The sequence below is a fragment of the Marmota flaviventris genome, chromosome 3, assembly GCF_047511675.1.
Source record: "Marmota flaviventris isolate mMarFla1 chromosome 3, mMarFla1.hap1, whole genome shotgun sequence".
In the NCBI taxonomy this organism is placed as follows: Eukaryota; Metazoa; Chordata; class Mammalia; order Rodentia; family Sciuridae; genus Marmota; species Marmota flaviventris.
In genome coordinates this window covers 143,677,504-143,694,423 of record NC_092500.1, presented here as the reverse complement: position 1 = coordinate 143,694,423, position 16,920 = coordinate 143,677,504, and the positions used below count along the sequence as shown (strand labels likewise).

Sequence of the window (16,920 nt, the reverse complement as noted above, 5' to 3'; positions counted from 1 at the left end):
CCGGAGGCCCCGCCCCCACAGGCCCCGCCCCGGCCTCGGCCCCGCCCCCGGCCCGACGGAGCTCGCATTTAGGTTGGCGGCAAAGCTTACTTCAGCTCCGGCCCGCCTGGCCCAAGCCCGCCGCAGGACCACGTCCCCGCTGGGCCCGGAGCGGAGCCCGCCTTTCTCCGGCGGCATCCCCGCCCCGCGCGCTGGGCCCGCCCCCGCGGGGAGATTGAAGTCTGCATCCCGCCCTCCGCTGAAGACCCGCGGGCTTCCGCCCCCGACCCACTGATTTCCGGAGGTAAGTTGAGGTAGACCCCCGGCCATGCCTGGTCCAAGGTCACTAGCAGGGGAGATAAAACTGTGGCCTGCTGCCCAGTTTGAGCTCCGGGAGGGAGGGAGCAAGCCCAGATTCGCACTGGTAAACTCTCCTACCCCTCAAAAGACCTCAGGCCTTTCCTTGGTTTCCCCCAGCTCCCTGCCCCTAAATCAAAAATCTTAACTGTCCTCCAGGTTTCCGGCCTGTTTTGGGTTCTGCGCTCGTTCCAGACCCTCATACAAACTGTGAAGTGTTTTCATAGAAGAATATACCAACGCACATGAGCACGAACTGCTGCTCAGATTTTGTGTTTAGTTATAATTTTGAAGTTCTGTCAAGAAATCGCGGACACCCCCCCCCCCCCCATGATAGAACCTACTTTCCCCCAACAATTTTGTCCAGTTGGATGTAAATCGGGCTATATTGCTATATTCTGATATAAATATACACAGTTAAACGCATGGCACCCATTTGTTGAGTGCTTACCCTGGGCTCTTAAATTTCTTAACACATTTAGGTTTTTTTTTTTTTTTAATACCAGGGATTTAACCTAGTGGCGCTTAACCACTGAGCCACATCCCCAGTCCTTTTTGAGACTGGGTCTCGCTAAGTTGCTGAGACTAGCTTTGAACTTGCAATCCTCCTGCCTTAGCCTCGGGAGTTGCTGGGTTTACAGGGGGAGTTCCTGGGTTTACAGGCGTGTGCCACACTGCTGGATGTAGGAATTCCATCTGCTGGGTTTACAGGCGTGTACCACACTGCTGGATGTAGGAATTCCAGTCTCCATCTGAACTTAAAGAGGTTAAGTGGTTTGGTCTTTGCAGAGAGCCACAGTAGTTAAATTCAGATCCCAGAAATAAAAAGTAGGCCTTTTTTGAAATACCTCCCAAATGGAGTGAGGACCAGTGGCAGTCCTTTTTCTGCTATGATAAAACTGAGGACTAGGACCCACTCAGCCCTCATAGTGGTTCAGCAGGGCAGTAATTAGCAAAGAGAGAACTAATATGATTTAACAAGTCCTCCTTACCCCATTGTGATGCCCCCCCCCACATTTTTTGGGGTGCATTGTAGTTGTACATATTAATGTTACATATTCATTCATTAGTTGTTACATATTCACACAATATAATTAATTTGGCCAATATAACTCCCCATTATGCTAAATTTTCTTGCAAAAATCATGCTTTCAATAAAGCATTAGCAGCAGTTTCTTCTTTTCACCTAAATTATACTAATTTACTTAATCTAGAGAAGTATTAATTATAGCAGACAGCTAGAGGCAATGTTTCCTGACTTAGCCCTATCATTTCTCTTTACAGAGGTGTCCTGGAGGTAGCAGAATTTGATCTGGACCTTGAAGGAGAAGAATTCAGGAAAAGCAACTGTGAGAGAAACAAGAGCAAGAGAATTTCTGGAGTGGTCCAGGAGCAGAAAGTGATCATTATCATTCATTTGGTGAGAAAGCTGAACGAGAATAATAATAGGTAAGTGATTTAAGGCCAGATTCTGGAGGGGAGTTTAGACTTCATGAAGTAAGCTATAATGTGAATTGAGTGATGCTGTGAAATAGTTAATTAGTATTCCTATGGAAAGTTTTGAACATAGTTTAAGGATGCCTCTGGCAGAGTGATGTTGTTTGGATGGGAGGTGGAGCATGCCTCTAATCCCAGCAGCTCAGGAGGCTGAGGCATGAGGCAGGGGAATTGCTAGTTCAAAGCCAGCCTCAGGAAAATTGAAGAGGTAAGCAACTCACTGACACCCTGTCTCTAAATAAAATACAAAATAGTGCTGGGGATGTGGCTCAGTGGTCGAGTGCACCTGAGTTTAATCTCTGGTTACCCTGCCCCCCCCAAAAAAGAAAGAACTAGAAAAGAACAATGTATCACTATAAGATTTTTTTTTTTTTTTTTTTTTTTTGGTAAGGGGGATTGAATCCAGGGGTGTGCTTTACCACTAAGCTACATCCTCAGTTCTTTGTATGTTTTTTTTAAATTTTGAGACAGTGTCTTGCTAAGTTGGTTAGGGTCTTGCTAAGTTACTGAGGTTTGCCTTGAACTTGTGATCCTCCTGCTTCAGTCTTGAAGTCGTATGTATTACAGGCATGCACCACTGCACCCCATTGCTATAAGCTTTCTTTGCCCATATGATAGGTTTTTGGGAATTTAAATATGAGTTACTTTTTTTTTTTTTTAATATTTATTTTTTTTTTTTAGTTTTTGGCTGACACAACATCTTTGTTTGTATGTGGTGCTGAGGATCGAATCCGGGCCGCACGCATGCCAGGTGAGCGCGCTTACCGCTTGAGCCACATCCCCAGCCCAGAGTTACTTTTGTTTAAGCATACACAGGCAAAGTACTGAACTGGGGGGAAAGGAGGAAGTTCAGTTAATTATGTTTAATTTCTTATGGTATTATTCATCCAGGAAGTAAACATTTTTTTTGGTACCAGGGATTGAACTCAGGGGCAGTTGACCACTGAGCCACATCCCCTGCCCTATTTTGTATTTTATTCAGAGATAGCGTCTCATTGGGTTGCTTAGCACCTTAGTTTTACTGAGGCTGACTTTGAACTTGTGATCCTCCTGCTTCAGCCTCTGAGCTGCTAGGATTACAGGCGTGCACCACCATATCTGGCCCATAATAATATTTCTACAAGTGAATTTTGACCACATACTTTAGAATGAATATTTAAGCACTGAGAAAAATAGTATATAAATGTATTACAAGCAACTGGAAAAGGATAATATTAAGAAAACCTTGTCATATACCAGAATATTACTAAATATTAGAACTAGAATATTACTAGAAAACACAAAATCCTGATGAATCTAATCTCAGTATAGAGGGAGAAGTTGGAGTTAGGGGATTGGGGTTGATCTATGATTACACAAAAGGAGAACCTAGGAGAGCTGGGCTAGAAAGAAGCATGGCAAGATTGGCTTCAGGTCTCCCTAAAAGCTAGTGAATATGAATCATGTATTCCCCTAGTCCAGCTGCTGGGGGGAAGCCACAAAGAGTCATAGCTGAGCAAGTCTGAACATAAACCCAGGGAAGCCAAGGCTGCTTAGATCTGATTGACTCTCCATTTATATCCTCATTGCCCCTTCTCCCATAGTTACCCTGAAAGGACTAACCCAACCTTTTTTTCTAGCTCAGCCACCTGATAAGGGTATCAAACATGGTTAAATAGACATTCTGGTGCAGTGTTGAGAAATAAATTATAAAGCTCTTTAAACCTACTCTCTTAAAATACATCAAGTATTTTCCTTTGGAACCTGGAAACTATTGCCAAAAATAGTTTTGGTCTCTGGGTAAAAAGAATCTTTATGTATAATTATATAAAAGAGTACTGTATTCATTCTCCACCAGGAATTAAAAGCATTTCTAATATGATGACATATTCTCCCATAAGGTAGGGATGAGGAATATGATAGTCCCAAACCAGAATGCCAGATGCCTTCCAATTCTCCATTTCCTTTGCTTTTGTCATTCAACCCTCCAGTTGTCTTCTGATCTCATGCCAGCTGTTAAAATTTTCGTGCTGTGCAAAGAATTTGGGATATGATATATACTGATCCCACCCACCCCCCCATGCCCCCTGTTGATGCTCCTGGTTTCCCAAAGGCAGCAAATCTTCAACTGGTTTTCCATTGAAGACTCCGTGACTTTAATGTTTGACATACTCCCATGTTCATACCAGGATTTTTATAAAAACAAGCAAACTTTTTCTTCTCTCTTTTTTTTTTGTGGTGCTGGGGATTGAACTCAGGGCCTTGTGCATGTGAGGAAAGCACTCTACCAACTGAGCTATATCCCCAGCCCCAAGAAAACTTTTTCTGAGAAGATTTCAGACTAGCTGTTGTGGTGTATGCCTCTGATTCCAACTACTCTGGAAGCTGAGGCAGGAGAAGCATAAATTTCAGACTTGACTGGCAACTTAGTGAGACCCTGTCTCAAAAGAAAAAATAGAAAGGGCTTGGAATGTAGCTTAGTAATAAGGTGCTTGCCTAGCACGCATGAGGCCCTGGGCTCAATCCCCAGTACTGCAAAAAAGAAAAATTAAGATTTCAGTGTCACTAAGTGTGAATGTTTATATGGTTATTCCTAGTCATAGATACTATGATTCAGATATGATTGTATTCTGTGTTTATTTTCTTCATTAAGCAAACAGTGGACTTTGTTGAAAGTAAATACATTTCATATAATAGACAGTTCCTCAATTAGGTTTATCTAAGTATAGTGGATTTTTATGTAGTTATGAAGCAGATTAAAGTAAAATGAATATCCAGAATCTATCTAGTAATAAAGAACCATAGCACTATGTATACACACACACACACAAGCTGGGGATTAAACCCAGAGCCTTGCACATAGTAGGCAGGCTCACCACTGAGCTATACCCTCAGTCCATTCCCCCACCCCTTTAAAATTTTTTTTGTCTCCCAAGTTCTCCAGGCTCTTCCATACTTGCAATCCTCCTACCTCAGCTTCCCAAATAACTGGGTATAGGGGCTGGGTTTGTAGCTCAGTAGTAAAACACATGACTTGCATGCATGAGGCACTAGGTTCAATCCTCAGTATCACATAAAAATAAATAAATAAAATAGAGATATTATGTCCAAATAACTGGGTAGCTGGGATTACAGGCATTGCATCACCACATCTGGCTAACAACCATAGCACTTTGTATTGACAAGTTAAAGTAGCTTTTAAAAATAAATAAATGAATGAATTTTAAAAAATACTGTCCCATTTCCTCAATCCACCGAATTGATGTTTCTTTCTGAGGAGTATCTGTTGTGAAATTTATATTGATATCTCTAGAACTATGTTTGTTTCTTGGTTTACAGTTTTCTTGTGGATTAGATATTACTCTGGATTCACATATCTAACTGCTGGTGCTGGCTGTTAGCTGGGATGTCTTGTTTCTTCTCCATATGACCTTTCATTCTTTATGAGGCCACAGTTATAACATGACAGTTTCAGGAGAGAACTCCAGGATAGCCAAATCCAATGCAAAATCACCTCTGTTTATTTTACATTTGTCAGTGTGACATTAGCCCCAGCAAATCACAGGGCCAAACCCAGAGTTGATATGGAACTGAGCTTAGATGGCATCTCTTGCTGGAAAAAAAAAATTGTAATGACATTTAAGTGATGTTATGCTTAGATACTAAAACTTGTGTTGGGAGACAAGAAATAGACATCAGAAACAGAATAAAAGAGAACTAAGAGGTACACACTGGCTGTCTAGACGTGAACTCTATACTAAGAAATAGTAGCAGAAGAATGGTGACCAAGTTAGTAGCACCAGCTGGGCATGTAGGTAGCAGGTGGTGCAATAAAATGGTTATAAGAAAAGCTATAATGATTGAAAAAAAAAGTACTTACATTTATGTGAAACTTTGTATAGTATAAAATATTTTTATATTCTTATCACATCTGTACTCAGGATACTACATAAAGTAGTCAAAAGGTTATTAACTCCCATTAAAAAAAAAAAAACAAGATTCTGGGAGCTTTATTAACCTTTCTGAAGTCATAACACTACTAGGTGAAAGAGCCATTAGATGGAAGAGAATCTAAGATTTCTGATAACCAGTCCTGTTCTTGTTCAATGGTAAAACTTCATGTAAAGAATAAAATATAGGGGCTGGGGATATGGCTCAAGCGGTAGCGCGCTCACCTGGCATGTGCGCTCACCTGGCATGCGTGCAGGTTCGATCCTCAGCACCACATACAAAGATGTTGTGTCCACCGAAAACTACAAAATAAATAAATAAATATTAAAATTCTCTCTCTCTCTCTGTCTCTCTTTAAAAAAAAATGAAAGGTATAAACTCTTTAATTTAAAAAGAAAATATAAAGCAAATAAAGACATAAACGTTAGGAAATGAGTTTGAAATTTTATCCACCAAAACATGTTCTAAACAAAGAAATTGATGGCCTTTTTGTTTGTTTTAATACTAATTGATAGAAAACTTAAGTGGAACAGGATTTATTCTCCCCACACTTATAAACCAATGAAGAGAAAATGGGAAGAAAAACTGAAGCGAATTGAAGAACTAGCATCTCAGTATGAGAGGAAACCATTGTCCTCTGTTTATAGACCAAGATTGTCCAAGTCAGAAGAACCACCCTCCATTTGGAGGCTGTTTTATCGACAAAATCAAGCTTTTAATTTTGTTAAAAGCTGCAAAGAGGTAATTGCTTCATCTTCTTTTTGTTTTTTTTAGAACAACTATGACTCAAGATTTCTAAAAATATCTATTTGACTCCATTTCAGATTATGTTCTCTATCAAGAGAATTTAATGGCAATCTTAAAATCACATGTTGTAGGATATTATTCCTTCAAATCATTAACCATTTAATTTGTATTAGTAATAAAAAATGATATAGATAGTCCAATTAGTTTTAAAAATGTGTAATCACATTTAAATGAAGCTGTGCTTAGAGAAAGGGCAGCCATACATATTGCCAACACATTAAGCAAGTGGGAGGAAGAAGTACTTGAAACATTCAAAAAAATTAATACATGAAGCAATAGAGTACATTGCACATTCTTTGTTTGTTGGGTACCATTAGAAATAAAGAAGTATAAAGGAAAAGATAAGGTGCATATTTTAATCCAAATTAAATGTATTGTAACTCTTGGCCATTGATGCTGTGTAGAAACCTAATACACTTAAGTTTTGGGAGTGAGACCCTTCTTTACCTAGCAAGAAGAGGCTCACTTATATCTTATTAAAATAGTTTAGGAAATATAAGAAAAACTTTTCTTAATTATTTTGTACAAACCTAACTCCGGTATCAGAAATTAAAACATAAGATTCATGTCAATTTGGATTTTTAAAAAAGATACAGGTGTCTGCCTGCTGGTTTTGTTAATTACCAACTTATAAAATTTATTTCAAAAAGATTTTTAATAGGATTGAGCAGCTGAGTCCTATGATTTCTTCATTCATGAAAATGATAGTAGGCTGAACAGCTGCCTTAGCTTAAATGGAAACAAAAGAACATGTGTATGTATGCCTTTATTAGAAGCAGCTCTACAGCCCAGCCATGAAGGTCTATTTAATTCAGTATTCTAGTAGCCTTTAAAAAATTCATTCCCACACATTTTTATAAATATTAGAGAATTGATTAATTGATTTTTAGCTCAAATTATTTGTAGTAATATTTAGGTAGTTTTGAAATAAATATAGCTTTAATTTCATATACTAAGAAATACAACTATCATAGGAGGTTTTAACTTAGTGTAATGGAATCAAGAAATTTTTTTCTCCTTTAATCCATTCTGTTTGTTTCCATTTTGTACATGATGTGAATGATTAGAAATAAATATAAATAGATTTTGAATTGCATGGATATAGTGACTTTTTTTAATAATATGATTGTCCATATTCCAGTTTCTGAAAACTTGAAGCATGAAAATGTTTATGAATATTTAATAGCATGCAGTTGAATTTAGATTTGCATTTTTTGAATTTTGTTGAATTTTATTTTTGATTTTTTTAAGGATGTTCACGTATTTGCTTTGGAATGTAAAGTGGGAGATGGTCAACGCATTTACCTTGTAACAACCTATGCTCAACTTTGGTTTTACTATAAATCTCGGTAAGTAGTTTCTAACAGATTAGGCACTCCTTTATTATTAGAACTGGGTTTGGAGTTCCTTTGTCATAGCAGTGCTCAATTATTTCACCTGGTGTTGTAAAGAAAAATCAATCTCTCTCTTTCTCTCTCTCTCTCTCTCTCTCTCTCACACACACACACACACACACACACACACACATTTGTGTACCCAAAGGGAATTCTGTGAAGTTTTTCTTTTGCAAACAAGTATTATGTTGTACTATTATTTACCTGATTAATTATCTAATAAAGAAATATCTGCTTTCTGAGTGATGAATTCATGGATTTTCCAGACCTGAATAATGTACGGAATTAATGTAAATTAATATGGGATGCTTGTTTCAATTTAAAATACTTTCATTATAATGTTACTTAAGTAGTTGCAAATATAAAACTAGACATAGTTATGTTTATTTACATGGAATACTAATTAGAGGTGAATTAAAATTCTTAAGGTAATGTGACAGATGATGTTTTGCTGAAACTAAACCTTGCAACATAAATATGATACTGATTATTATAAAACGTGTACCTGCATGCATGTGCCTGATGTGTGTGTTGAATTCCTGTACTACCTATTACATGTTAGTACTGTACCCCCATCACTTTTCCTTCTTCAAGTTACTACAAACCCTTTATTTGTATAGTATGTCATCTGGACTTCACTTAATCTGAATTATCATTTACATTTGAGTCATCATCCATTCTTTTAAAATTTTTTTAATTAAAAAAAAATCGGGGGCTGGGGATGTGGCTCAAGCGGTAGCGCGCCCGCCTGGCATGCGTGCGGCCCGGGTTCGATCCTCAGCACCACATACAAACAAAGATGTTGTGTCTGCCAAAAACTAAAAAATAAATAAATAAATATTTAAAAAAAAAAAAAAAAGGAGGACCCTTAACACCAGGGCAGGAGTTTAAAAAAAATCGGGCTGGGGATGTGGCTCAAGTGGTAGCGCGTAGGCCTGGCATGCGTGAGGCACTGGGTTCAATCCTCAGCATCACATAAAAGTAAAATAAAGATATTGTGTCCACCTAAAATTAAAAAATAAATATTTAAAAAAATTTCTTTGTGGTTGTAAATGGACAGAATGCCTTTATTTGTTTATTTTATGTGGTGCTGAGGATTGAACCCAGTGCCTCATACATGCTAGGCAAGCACTCTGCCACTGAACTATATAGCCCCAATCCTCATCATCCATTCTTATTACCTGTATCAAAGTCTTTCCTCCCTTTTTAGCAAGACTGTAACTGTAAATGTGTCCATTAGAAACATTAGTAAAGTCAGGTCATTCAGAATATTTCTTTACCAATTTCTAAAATATCTTACTAATGAAAATACAAAATTGAAAAATTCTCATGAAAAATTTATAGAACCTCAAGAATATGTGATTCTGGGATTGCAGTTTGAGGGAAAAAAATTTTCTCAAATTTGTTTCATGATGATACCAAAAACAAATTCAGAGATATTATATAATATCAAACATTTGTGAATAAATAACACTGTAAGACTGACCTTATTTTCCAGTTAAATAATGTTTTAGAATATAATTGTTATATCTTTTGATGGAAACTCTTGGTACTGCGAGCAATAAACCTATTGTGAGCACATTTTCTTTATCACGTTATTTCATAGGCATATGTAGTTAAAGCACAGTTTACACTGTCCTTGAGGTATAAGATCAGCTTCATGATTTAAAAGGTAAAAGCCAGATGCAGTGGCACACACCTATATCCCAGCAAATTGGGAGGATGAGGCAGGAGAATCATGAATATCAGAGGCCAGCCTCAGCACCTGTCTCAAAATAAAAAAATAATGGACTGGAGATGTAGCTCAGTGGTAGAGTGCCCTGGGTTCAATCTAACTGACTAAATGGTATAAGATATAAATCTAACAATCTTGAATTATTCAATTTAGAAAAAATCTCATGCACTGCTATGAAGTTATTCCTGAAAATGCTGTATGCAAACTTTATTTTGATTTGGAATTTAACAAACCTGCCAATCCTGAAGCCGATGGGAAAAAGATGGTTGCATTACTCATAGAGGTAAAGGATAGATTATAGTTTTTCTTCCACTTTCTATTCATCTCTTCATTCATGTATTCATTCATTCAGCAAATCCAGTCTGTGTCACTTTAAATTTTGTATTTCTCCTTATTTCTTGCTACTCTTTCTTTGACTTTTATTTTTTTTACTTTCATTTTTTTAATACTACTTCTGTGTATTAAAAAAAATTGAACCATGAAAAGTTCAATTTTTGTCCAGATATTTTAATAATATCACTTTTTTTTAAGAAAGCTTTGAGAAAGATGGCAATTTGGGAGTTTTCTGTGTTTTTAAATTATGCATTAATTCTCTGACTTCATTACAAATAGCTGATTTTGGTAAAGGCCAGATAAAATATTTTTTACTGTAAAATTTGAGTACTGAGATGAACCTCAAGGAAACTTCAAAAGGTAGTATCAGAATATTTGAACTGGCAGGAGTTTGGGAAATCATTGTATCTTGTTCCTTCATGAATAAGAAAATCAAGACCTAGAAGAGACCATTGCCTGCTCAGGCCTTACAGCTAGTTATAGGCAAAACATAGTCTAAAACTATAGTTGTCCCAGTTTTCATAGAAGAGAAAGGTATAGTTCACACTCCTTTTCCCCCAAACCAAAACAAGTTTTATTTTTCTTAAAATAGCTGTTGAATCATTAGAAATAAATGTTATTTCATTAGAGTTGGTAAATTATGCTTAATTTTCAACTTAATTATTAAAAAATTTTTTTTTAGTTGTAGTTAGACACAACACCTTTATTTTATTTATATATGTTTATGTGGTGCTGAGGATCCAACCTAGCGCTTCTTACGTGCTAGGCAAGCACTCTACTGCTGAGCCACAACCACAGCCCCTTAATTATATTTTAATAATTCATAAGTCTTGATTTTTTTCTGATGTGTGATACATTTCTGTTGTCTAAAGTAGAATTTCCTATGTAGTTTCTCTGAGGCTTTACAATTAATTAAGATTCAAAGATTGGGCTGGGGTTGTGGCTTAGTGGAGGAGCGCTTGCCTAGCACATGTGAGACACTGGGTTTGATCCTCAGCATCACATAAAAAACTAAATAAAATAAAGGTATTGTGTCTATCTACTACTAAAAATTTACTTAAAAAAAAGATTCAAAGATTTTCATCAGCATTAAATGTGGTGATTCCCTTAATAAAGATGTACAATATTGTATTAGAAATTAGAAATATCCCTAATGAAATCAACATTAGTATAAATCCTGTTTGCAATGTAGATTAATGAATATGGATGAAAAAGAGCACTTACATGTTCAGAATTCTTTTCCTCCTAATTCATTACATCATTTTATCTAAATAAGCCTTGAACAACTAATCTACATCAACAAAACTTGGAATAATTATAGAGCTCTAGGTTCAAAATTATATATTTTCATTTAACATGTTTAACATGTTGATAGAATAGTTCATATTAGGATTGTTTTACTTAGTGAAATGCTTTTATAAATAACTGTTGAAGTTATTTTCATTTGTCATTTGTTGGTTACTTTGTATGCAATAAGTCTATAGTCCAATGAATAATTTTTTATTTTGAATCTTTGAAGAAATATAGATTAGACTAGGTCTCTTCTTTTGTTATGGTTTTATTAGTGCAATTATAGTTTTTACATAATATTAGGTTTTATTTTGATATAATCATACAAGCATGGAATATAATTTGTTCCCCTTCAGTCCCCATTTCTTTCCCTTTCCGTTACTTCCTCCTCCACCTTCTCCTTCCTCTACACTACTGGTCTTCCTTCAATTTATTTATTTTTTTATACTAGTTTTTAAAATATTTTATAGATATACATAAAGGTGAAATTCACTGTGGTATATTCCTGTGTGCATAGCATAATTTTATCAATTTTTAATGTGACAGTTAATAAGTAACTGATTAATAATAACTACTTATGATATTAGTGCCCTTTGCTTCATTGACTTATATGACAAATTAAATAAGCCTCTTCTGCCAATTAGGATGAATTCTAGTGCTAATGGATTTTATCAGGTAGTGTTGTTCAAACAATCATTATTCTTAACCTCTAGATTTTACAACTTAACTAGTTAAATAACTATAAATTTTATTTAAAGTTTAACTTAAGTTGCAATCACTACATTTATTCCCTGTAGCTCTAAAGTACAGAACTCTGTTTTATTCATCTACCAAAAATAATTTTGGCCTCTACCAAGTTGCAAGCACTGTGCCTGGCCTCTAGGAATACAATGATGCACCCAAAGAGACAAGAGTTTCTGACTTCACAGAATTTTTAATCCTATGGAGAACAGATTTAGCTGCCATTTAAAAAAAAAATCCATAATGAAACGACTTAAACAGGATAGAAATGTATTTCTCTCTTATATAATATCCCATGTAGCTCCATTGAATTAGGTTTCATGCTGTTGCTTTACCAATCCTGAGATGTTGCCTAATTCACATTATGAGTGTAACCTAGAAATGGCATACATTGCTTCTTTTCACATCCCACTGGCCAGACTTAGTCACATTTTCATGCTTTTCTGTAAATGAGTCTAGGGAAAATGGTCTTTACTCTTTGTGACCTCTTACCTAGCTAAAAATGGGGATTCTGTTTCTACAAAACAAGAAAACAAATGTTGGGAGATGCCTTCTGTAATAGAGAAGAAACAAATGTCAAAATAACCACATAAATTAGCATAAAATTAGATTATATATTATTAAGAGATAAAGGCAGTCTTTATAGTGATCAGTGATTGTGACCAGAATCTAAGAAGAGGCAGGAAGAGTCCTTCCCTAAAGCCTTTGGGGAAATCTGGCCCTCCCGACACAGATGGATGGACTTCTAACCTCCAGGACCCTCAGAAAATAAATTTCTGTTATCTAAATCCACCCAGTCTGTGGCACTTTGTTAAGACAGGCCCAGCACACTAATGTATGCAGGTCTTAAAGGGGCCCTTTCCCTCTTGTTGGGCAAGGAGGGCCTTCGGTTGAGTTTCATCTTCATTGGGATGAAACTAATCATGCTAATTTTCTCTGAAAACTTGGACTGCAGTTATGCCTTTTTACTTGAACCAATTTAAAGTGTTCAAGTAGTATTTGCCTAAGTCCTCCCACTTATAATTAAATTGACTTTCCTCAAGATGCGCATCAGAGTTTCTTATCCCAAACTTATTTGCCTTTTATTACGGGTCTATTACTTGTGTTCCCTAAATATAACATGGTTACTTCCTTATGCTTGTTCCTCATTATTCAGATCTGTACCTTAAACCTTCTCAAACTCTTTTTGGCAGGCTGTAAAATCCCCAGGCATTAGGAAAACCTCAACTAATCATACAATAATTAAATGTTTTGATAAATGGTGGGAGAAAAGGTTGGGGAAATGTTCTTGTTTTGGCAGCAGTAAAATAATTTTCTCTCCATGTAGCAGTCCTGCAGACTTCTTTCCTGGTTTCTAATAAAAATTGGCCACATCTTCTCCCTGAAAAAAAAATTAGCATAAAATTATAGTTGTGTCAGTACTGTAAAGAGATAGAAAACGTAAGGAGAATTTGGTGTCAACATGGAGATTGATGTAACCTTCTCTGAGAAAGTGGTAATTTACTGATGAGTAAACTCATATAATGAAGGGGAATATGGTACTCTAATAATACCAAAGTAATGTTAATGAATACAATTTGTTGCATAACTATTAGGTGTTAAAGTAATTGGCAAGAGCATTTTTACTATTTTCAAGATTACTTCACATGGTGGTTTATTAGTAGCTTCATTTTGCAAAGGAGAGAAGGAAGGCTTATAGACACGTGACTTGTCTTCAGGTTGCATAGCCAGTACTTTCAAGCAGTTACATGTGCCAGACACTGTGCTGACTCCTAGATCTCATTTTTTTCACTATTTTTAACAACTCCCAACATTAGATGCTATTATCATTCCCATTTAGCAGTTGAGGAATATAAGGTTTAGATTTGTCCGGAGTCAGAGCTGATAAATGACAGAGCTACAACTCAGGCTTACCTTACCTCATCTTGAGCCCTTACCCAGGTTGCTGCCTCTGTAACTCATGGCTGTCAATGCCAGTGTCATCTAACCCCAGAGGCTGTATTCCTGGAGGTGAATTGGGGTGCAATACAAATGAGAAATTTTTTAATAGCTCAAATTTTTAAAAATGGAATTAATGACTTTTTAACTCATGTTTAAAGAGATGTTTAAATTTGTGATTTTAAAGGAGGTTAATGTACACATTGTTTGACTTCTAAGAGGCCTCTTTAATCTTTAGAGCCAATGAATTCTTGAACATAAATATAATTTTAAAATGATATATTCAGTTTATAAATTGATAAGATTGTTATATTGTAAATGTACTAAAAGTAAGTAAAAAATTTATTTTTAACATTAGACTTATTTGTGCCAAGATATTTGCATTTGCTCATAGAAAAAAATTTAAACATACAAATTATTTACATTTTACTTGTGTTTTTAGTATGTTTGTAAAGCACTTCAAGAATTATACAATGTTAGTTGTTCATCTGAAGATGTTTTCAACTTGGATTCTAGCACTGATGAAAAATTTAGCCGTCATTTAATATTTCAACTCCATGATGTGGCATTTAAAGATAATGTTCACGTTGGTAAGTACACTACCTTTTAAAATACTGTGAGTTCTATTAACAGCTCATATTTTCTTATTCTGCTTAAAATTTTATAAGTTTTTATGGTTGCCAACCTGTCCTAAAATATTGAAATGTGATTTTTTTGCTTTTCCAGAATTTGTCCTGATCTCTAAACTATCTGTCCCATGAAGGTTAACCTACTCAGGTTATCTTTGGCATTAATGCTTTTCTCTCATCACACATGTTGGGGTTGGCCATACATGTCCTGGTACTGGTTTCTGTTTAACAGGATTCATTTCTGTTTTCTGGATAACTCGTAAGCAGTCTTTCATTTCAAGCCTTATCTGTAATGCCTCATATCTGCATTTCTGACCTTTGCTTCAGAATTGTGTTAACCTTCACTTTGAGCTTTGGGTTCCACATCAAGAAAGACTCATAATATTGTTCCACATGTAATTTCAGGGTTGGAATCTAGATGTATTAACCCAAAATTGTAACCAGAGTATTTGTTCCAGGACTGGGCATTTAGAGATACAGGCCTGAGTCTAAAATGAATAGAGTCTACTGGAGAGACAAATAGGCAAAAGGGGAATACCAACTAATAAGGTCTAAATAGGAGCAAACATTCAGAGTGTTTTTGAAAGCAAGGATAGGACAAGCATTCCTAGATCTAATCAGCAGATAGTTGACTGAAGTTCAGGAAATGGGCAAGCCATTTCAGCGCTGCAGGTGCCTTAAAATTTTTATCAGTGGCCAGGATGAAAGTCATGAACATAGTCACTAAAGGATGGCCTTGAAAATTGGGAACTTAATTGCTGGATCAGGGCAGTGATAGGTCACAGTGGCCTGGTGTGCTGTGTGCACAGGGCTCCTTATTATCTCCCCATTTTCTGTTAACTTACTGCATATTCTTTGTGTCTCTGTCTCTCATCCCTTAATATTACAATCTATCCTTGGTCCTCTTCTCACTGTACTCGCACCCTTGATGAATCCACTGTCATAACTTCCATTATCATCTGTGTTGATGACTCTCAAGTCTTTATCCTTAGCCCAGATTATTCTCCTAGATACCAGACTCATACTGCCAGCTGCCTTGCAAACATCCCCATAGAGACACTTCAAACTTAACATGTCCTATGCCAAGCTCCTCAGCTTCTCAATCTTCTCTCACAACATGTATATCAGTGAGTGGCGTCACTCTCCACCCAGTTACCTCAGGAAAAATTTTGTTGTCAGAGTATCTCTCTCCACCTGCTCATTCAGTCCGAGTGAACTGTGCCACTCGTGTTCCTCAAACCCTTCAGTGATTATTCCTTGCCTTTAGGGAAGTATACAGACATCCTTGCTTGCAAAACGGGACCCACTGTGCTCCAGTCTCATCTCTTAACTCTGTCCTCACTCAGCTCCTCCTGTGGGCACATTTTCTCTAGTCCTTGAGACTTTGCATTTTTATTGCTTCTGTCTGAACAGATATACCTCCAATTCACCTGGTCTGTTAAGACTCAGTGTAAATCTCAAATCATCTGAGCTGTTTCTGTCACATCCCAAACCCTAATGTTTATTTTAGTGTTCTGGGCTACAGAAAGTGTCCCATACTTATCATATCAAAGCATTTACCACTTCCTAAGATAGTTTCCTGTTTTCCTTGTCTTCTTCTCTATTCCACTTAATATTTCTGTACAGCAAGGGGCTATTTCTTATTCACTATTGTTTTTTCAGAGCTTAGCTTACATATATTAATAGTATTTTTTATCAATAAAAAATTTACTAATATAACAGTAGCAGCAATAATAAATACAAATGGAAATTTAATAGATATTTGCTGAGTGAATGTGTAGAGATTAAATAGAGTGTGAAAGCAGAATCTGAGCATGATTATTTCTTTGTTTCCTGTTTACTCCTCATAGTCTGCTCTGTGATTACTGGCCACAAGGCTAGAAATGGAAAATCCATTGCTAGGAAAGAAAGGGAGAATAGAACTACATATTTCTTCTGAAAGCAGACAACATTTATTATATAGACAAAGGTAAAAAAGCCTTTATGTCAGAAAAGCTTTAAAAACAAAAGTATAGAATGCAAGTTTGGCTATTTGGGGAGCAATGAGAATCTAGTGTGGTTAAGGCAAGAGACATAATCAGACCTGATATATGAGATGTCATCTAAGGCTCTTGGCTCTAAAATTATGAAGTGCCAGAATGAGATGCAGAGAATATAAAGTAGTTCAAACTTTCCCTTCAGTTCCCCTCTCTCAGGGTATCTCTTGATGAAATTTCAAGTTCCTTTTAGAAAGGGGAATTAGAGTTTAATCTATACAAATACGCTTCTGAGCTAGTATCTGAAGTGTCTG

At 36.3% G+C, this 16,920-nt stretch overlaps 1 protein-coding gene across 5 annotated transcripts in view; it reads left to right on the top strand.

The window, feature by feature from the left end:
• Positions 1 to 15: 15 nt before the first annotated feature.
• Primpol (primase and DNA directed polymerase) overlaps positions 16 to 16,920 on the top strand; it is a 35,950-nt gene continuing 19,045 nt past the window's right edge. For 2 of the 5 annotated variants that reach the window (XM_071610500.1, XM_071610499.1), the window contains exons 1-7: positions 16 to 283; positions 1,621 to 1,785; positions 2,515 to 2,584; positions 6,279 to 6,504; positions 7,822 to 7,919; positions 9,853 to 9,982; positions 14,444 to 14,591. In XM_071610500.1, the coding sequence (XP_071466601.1) occupies positions 6,325 to 6,504; positions 7,822 to 7,919; positions 9,853 to 9,982; positions 14,444 to 14,591 (556 nt within the window). In that variant the 5' untranslated portion in view covers positions 16 to 283; positions 1,621 to 1,785; positions 2,515 to 2,584; positions 6,279 to 6,324. Of the gene's footprint in view, positions 284 to 321; positions 404 to 1,620; positions 1,786 to 2,514; positions 2,585 to 6,278; positions 6,505 to 7,821; positions 7,920 to 9,852; positions 9,983 to 14,443; positions 14,592 to 16,920 lie in introns of those variants that run through there. The other 3 variants (XM_071610497.1, XM_071610498.1, XM_027927218.3) reach the window with 3 other exon arrangements.